Source organism: Cucurbita pepo, chromosome LG14 (genome assembly GCF_002806865.2).
Source record: "Cucurbita pepo subsp. pepo cultivar mu-cu-16 chromosome LG14, ASM280686v2, whole genome shotgun sequence".
Classification (NCBI taxonomy): Eukaryota; Viridiplantae; Streptophyta; class Magnoliopsida; order Cucurbitales; family Cucurbitaceae; genus Cucurbita; species Cucurbita pepo.
The window spans coordinates 4,706,351-4,712,886 of NC_036651.1; the positions used below are offsets into that span (position 1 = coordinate 4,706,351).

General features: G+C 48.0%; 1 protein-coding gene and 1 pseudogene across 1 annotated transcript; both read left to right on the forward strand.

Moving 5' to 3' along the window:
* Window positions 1–2,882: 2,882 nt before the first annotated feature.
* On the forward strand, window positions 2,883–3,467 carry LOC111810432. The gene has a single exon (XM_023697138.1). The coding sequence runs from the start codon at window positions 2,883–2,885 to the stop codon at window positions 3,465–3,467; it is 585 nt and encodes a 194-aa protein (XP_023552906.1).
* Window positions 3,468–4,854: 1,387 nt separating this feature from the next.
* On the forward strand, window positions 4,855–6,500 carry LOC111810433 (annotated as a pseudogene).
* Window positions 6,501–6,536: the final 36 nt, after the last annotated feature.

Genomic DNA, 6,536 nt, shown 5'->3' on the forward strand with positions numbered 1-6,536 from the left:
GGGGGGGGGGGGGGGGGTAGTCAACTGAGGGGCAAAATGACAATTTTGCCCCTCCAGCCCTAATAGGGGTCTAAGGAGAACCCCATCAGATCCCCTGCAAAAGAAAGGAGTTAGAGAGAAATTGGAGAGGAGTCAGCCGTGAAGGTTAACGGACCACCATCGTAATCCATCTTCAGACGAGACTTGTACTAGGAATGAGAGGTTAGCGAGGCCGACGCTCCGTCAAGACCCAAGAACATTTCGCGAGGTAATGTTTCTTAACGACATTTCTCAAATCTGAGTTTTTCCTACGTGAATCAATCCTAAAATGCTGAAATATTCACCTAGGAACAACTCACGCACGGTCCGTGAAGAAGTTTGGCCAAGACCTCAAACCGACGGTGGAGATCTGAGAATTGTCCGAGAACGGTGAGCGAACTTCCGACGTTCTTAACTCGTCCGGTAGTCAAGCAAAAATTACAAAAAAAAAAAATACTAGGACGTAACCTGTAACACGATCTAGAACTTTGTCGAAGATATGAAAATCGAAAAAGGGGAATGTGTTACCGATTTCAGAAGATAGAGAAGAAAGAAAGAAAAAAAAAAGAAGGGTCGGCTGGCGAGCGGCGGATGGCGGCGACAGGCGCAGAACACGCATCGACCGTCGGCTGGAGTAATGCATCTCCAGCAAGGCGACGACATGTGTCACCTGTAAAGCTGGGCCAAACCGCAAACGCGAGCCGAACCGGACCGGTCAACCTGCGACTGCGCAGAGGCTGGCGCGCGTGCGCCCTGCGACTGGCGCATTCCCGCGCGCGTGACCTCGCACTCCCAGCGCACTGTCGGCGCATGTGCGCACGTGGACCGGCCGTTTTGGCCCAGTTGCTCTCTCGTTGCCCAATTTTTGTCTCGGTTCCAGTTCTAATACTATTTTTACGTGAATAGGGACCTAATTTAAAGAAATCAGTTTTTTGGACACCTCATGGGCAAAGAAACGCTAGCAAAAAGGGCACGCGTCAACCAGGTAAGTCACCACCCGATATTTAGGAAGAAATACTTGTAGGATTCGCTTGGATTGCATGCATGCTAGTAGTTTTGCTTCATATTAGCTCTCCATGTAAATTATTGGTCAGATGAACTGTTATGATTGTATTGGGTGAATTACATGAGTGTTGCTGTATGCTTTAAGCTTCCGCTGTATGTTTGCATGCGTTTAATTTATGTTCGAATTGTGTATTCCGTGTTCCGGGTGCTTGATGGATGAATTCGCCCCATTGAGCGCGAACTTCGTGCTCTAGGTGCTTGATGGAGGTCATCCCCCTGTTGAGCCGGTATGCCTAGTTTGAGAGAATTATATAGTATGATGTTAGAAGACGATTGCATGCACCCTCTGTTAATTGCTAGGGCCCATTTCTATGAAAAGCTTAGGGAATTACTGTTAGAAGCGATATGTCGCTCCAGCCAGACTTAATTTTCCCCTAGGAACTTAACGGTTTACCACGGCAAGAAGGTACCTCAGAGTCTTCATAGATTGATAGCGTGAGAGCGGTTAGCCATTTCGCATGGGAAATGTGTCCCCACGTCGTACAGCCCATTAGCTGCATGGGAACAGGTTGGGTCGCTCCCCCCATAGGGGGACTATATGGGCGTAGGGGTATTCAGCACACCCCTAGGCTAGATACCATGTAGTCCCAGATAGCCATGTAAAGGTAGCACTTGATAGAGAGATACCGACCACATTAGCTTGGCGGAAGGAACCTCTAGGCGTTTAATGAAAGGACGAGGAACCGCTGAAACCCAGGGGGCAAGCCCCAAGGGACTAAGATTAGAACCAAATGTCCTAGAACCGAATTAGGAAACCGTGGGAATCTGTTAAATTAAGATGCGAAGATAGCCTACAAGTAGGTGGCTTACTGAGTATAATTTTTATACTCATCCTTGCTATGTTTTCCTTTTTTTTTTTTCAGGAGCGCGAGGCATCGGGCAAGGGTAGGCATGATGGAGGCGGGGTTTGTCACAAAGGAACGGGTTGTCCCGGGGCATCAGTCCAGTCTTTATTTTGTGTTTGCATACTTTTGAAATTTATTTTGTTTTGTCTTTTTGTCGTCCAAAAACTTTATTGGAATTTAAGGATTTTCTTTACTTCATATTTAAAACACTTCATGCATTTGTGTCTTGTCGCTAGTCACGATCCGTAGTAAAATATTGGGTCGTGACAAATTTTGTATCCGAGCAGTCAGGTTATAGGTCCTATAGACATTTAGGATAGAGAGTCGTGTCCTCTATGACTTCGCTCGTCAAACACATGCCGCTCACGACCAGACGTTCCCACGCGACGGAAACATAGAGACAAAGGTTAAGCTAGTATTTATAGAGTATACCATGACCGACTATGGCATTATAATCGCACATTACCTAGGAGATGTGCTACAAATGAATTGTAACCATAGTTCCTTTTTCTATTGTGGTAGATAATGGCACCAAAGAGACGCGAACCATATGTAGTGCCCGGACCCAGAAGGGGAAGAAGAGAGGAAGTTCAAGATACCTCAGTTCTAACACCTGAAGAGGAACAACCTGAATTTCAGGAGGAGGTTGGGGATACGCCCCAAACTAGCGAGAGGACAGAACCACAGCCATCAAGAACAAAAAGATGCTGAAGGAAGGCCAAGGGTTGAAGGCTGCTTGATACACCCCCTACTGCTCCATTCTCCGAGGAGGTCCCATCGGGTCCAACCCCGTGTACAGCAGTCCTGCTAAACCAGCCATTAGCCATGCCCACAACTGAGATGTTTCAGACGTTCATGATGACGTCGATAGAAAATCAGGCTCTGACGAACCAGATGATTCAAACCATGATGTCTAATTAGTCAACAGGGCAAGGGGGCAAGGATTCAGGGACTATGACTGTGGAGTCTCGCTACTTAAGAGATTTCCAGAGGCATAAACCGCCTTCCTTTGACGGAGGCAAGGTGGATCCCATTGCCACCGAGAACTGGCTAAAGGCCATAGAAACGGCCTTCCATTTTATGAACTGCCCGTCAAAGTATGAAGTCCATTGTGGGACGTATATGTTGAAAGGAGAAGCGCACTTCTGGTGGAAGGGTGCTCAGAAGACCATTATACCACATGGAGAGTTTATTACATGGTGTCAGTTTATAGATGCGTACCTCTACAAATACTACCCAATCACTGCCAGAGTGAAAATGCAGGCAGCATTCCTCGCACTGAAACAGGGAGACAGATCAGTGGAGGAATATGACTTGGAGTTCAATAGATTGGCGAGGTTTTCTCCAGCCTGTGTTAGTTCTGAGGAGTTGAAGGGCGAACGATTTATCGCTGGCTTGAGGGAGGAACTAAGGGGAAATGTGGCATCCCAGTCATCCTTCGTCTATACGAAAGCCCTTCAAGTGGCAACCCTGCTCGACTCGCCCCGCACCGACAAGCTGCAGTTGGGAATAGCTCAACCATCCCACGCTGCAGCCTAGGGAAGGGTGAATGACCCTAGCCACCCCAGAACTGGTAGACCACCCCGTGGCCGCACTAATAAACAGGCGCCTGCTACAGATGCGGCCAGGTAGGGCACTTTGCAGTAGATTGCCCTCAAAGAAATAATCAGCGTGTCAACTGGCCTGCAGTACAGCATCAGAGAGGCCAAGCTGCTCAACAACAGCAGGGGCGAGCTGTAGCCCATGCAACAATAGCTAGGCAAGCTGACCAGCCTAACGCAGTTGTCACAGGTACGCTACTCGTATTTGGCCATCTTGCTTTAGTATTGTTTGATTCGGGTTCGAGACATTCATTTGTATCTGAAGAGTTTGTAGAGCTAGCACATCTAGAGAAAGAACTTTNTTACAATACTGAGAGCCCAACAGTTGTATGCCAAGTTCTCTAAGTGCGAGTTTTGGTTGTCTNCGCTGCAGCCTAGGGAAGGGTGAATGACCCTAGCCACCCCAGAACTGGTAGACCACCCCGTGGCCGCACTAATAAACAGGCGCCTGCTACAGATGCGGCCAGGTAGGGCACTTTGCAGTAGATTGCCCTCAAAGAAATAATCAGCGTGTCAACTGGCCTGCAGTACAGCATCAGAGAGGCCAAGCTGCTCAACAACAGCAGGGGCGAGCTGTAGCCCATGCAACAATAGCTAGGCAAGCTGACCAGCCTAACGCAGTTGTCACAGGTACGCTACTCGTATTTGGCCATCTTGCTTTAGTATTGTTNAAAGAAATAATCAGCGTGTCAACTGGCCTGCAGTACAGCATCAGAGAGGCCAAGCTGCTCAACAACAGCAGGGGCGAGCTGTAGCCCATGCAACAATAGCTAGGCAAGCTGACCAGCCTAACGNCCGGGAACAGAGTTTCTAGGAACTCAAGAAGAGGTTGGTAACCGCACCAGTCCTTACAGNAGACATTCATTTGTATCTGAAGAGTTTGTAGAGCTAGCACATCTAGAGAAAGAACTTTTAGAGATTACCCAATCAGTGTCTACCCGTGCTCACTANCAAAACTACCCAACGCATGACCTTGAGTTAGCAACGGTAGTGTTTGCTCTAAAAACGTGGCGGCATTAATTGTATGGGGAAAAAGTACAAGTCTTCACTGATCATAAGAGCCNCAATCAGTGTCTACCCGTGCTCACTAGCTGTTACTAGCTATCCATAGGGTTAAGGGAGGTGGTGTAACAATATCAGGATGTGTCATCGAAGCTACACTGATAGTGTTAAGCATGCAAGATTTCGATGTCATCTTGGGTATGGATTGGCTAGGCGAGAATCGCNCAATGGTTGAAACTGGTAAAGGATTATGACATAGAGATCTTGTATCATCTAGGCAAAGCCAACGTGGTAGCTGATGCATTGAGCAGGAAGGCNACAGGATGGCACCTTACAGGATGGCACCTGCAGAACTTAGGGAATTGAAGGAACAGTTACAGGAGCTGTTAGATAAGGGTTTCATCCGACCCAGTGTATCACCCTGGGGNGTGATGATCTCCACACAGGAAATACTACAAGATGAGATGAAGAGGGCTGGGATAGACGTGGTGGTTAAAGGTGGTAATGTTCAGATGGCACAGTTAACCATACAGCCCACCCTACAAAAGAAAATTATCGACGCTCAGAGGTCGGATGAACACCTCAGTAAAGTGTGGAGTCAGACTGAGACAGAGAGGCCAATAGGGTATTCTATCTCCTCAGACGGGGGTCTGCTATGGCAAAACCGCCTGTGCATTCCCCGGGACGAGGGAATCTTAAAAGATATTATGACCGAAGCCCATGATATATCTTATGTGTTCCACCCTGGAAGTACGATGATGTATCAGGATCTGAAAAGATATTATTGGTGGTCTGGAATGAATAGGAACATAGCGGATTTTGTAAGCCGTTGCTTGACCTGCCAGCAGGTGAAGGCCCCGAGGCAGCGCCGAGCAAGATTGCTACAGCCCCTGAACGTTCCTCAGTGGAAATGGGAAGCAGTCTGTATGGATTTTGTCTCGGGTTTGTCAAAAACAAAGCAGGGTTTCAACATCATCTGGGTAATTGTAGACAGACTAACTAAGACGGGCCACTTCATTCCAAGAAAGTCCACATATCGAGTGGATTGGTGGGCTCAGTTATATATCAAGGAGATAGTACGCCTGCACAGGGTACCAGTGTCCATAGTATCAGACCGGGACACCAGGTTCACCTCTCAGGTCTAGAGGAGTCTTCAGAAGGCACTAGGAACTCAGTTGAGGTTCAGTACAACGTTCCATCCTCAAATGGACGGACAGACCGAAAGGCTGAACCAGGTTATAGAGGACATGTTGCGAGCCTGCTCCTTCGATTTCTCTGGGTGCTGGGATGAACATCTACCTTTAAGCGACCATTCAGATGGCCCCCTTCGAGGCACTGTATGGGCGTAGGTTTCGAACACCAGTGTTTTGGGAAGAGGTAGGCACGCAGCAACTACTGGGACTAGAGTTGGTCTAGGTCACCAACGCAGCGGTGCAAAAAATCAAGTAGAGGATACTCACCGCACAAAGTCGAAAGAAAAGCTATGCAGATGTGCGTAGAAGGGACCTCAAATTTGAGGTGGGTGACCACGTGTTCCTGAAGGTAGCCCCTATGAGGGGGGGTGTTGAGGTTCGGAAAGAAAGGGAAATTGAGCCCAAGGTTCATAAGCCCCTTCGAGATTCTAGAAAGAGTTGGGGCTGTGGCTTACAGAATTGCCCTACCACCGAACCTTGCCGGCGTGCACAATGTGTTCCACGTATCCATGCTGCGAAAGTATACTCCAGACCCTACTCATGTAATTGAGCATGAGATGCTTCCTCTTCGAGAAGATCTGTCTTACGAGGAGAAGCCTAGCAGAATTTTGGCTCGAGACACTAGGCAGTTGCGTAACAAAGATATTCCCTTGGTAAAGATCTCATGGGGTAACCGCCGTGAGGAAGAGGCAACCTGGGAATGAGAAGAGGACGTGAGGAAAGCTTATCCCGAACTCTTCCAAGAGATACCTACTTTTGGGGACGAAAGTTCCTAAGAATGAGAGAATTTGTAACGCAAAAAAAGAGGGGGG

Coding starts and splice junctions, on each gene's coding strand:
- LOC111810432 (XM_023697138.1), top strand. CDS start 2,883: ATGACTGTGGAGTCTCGCTACTTAAGAGATTTCCAGAGGCATAAACCG.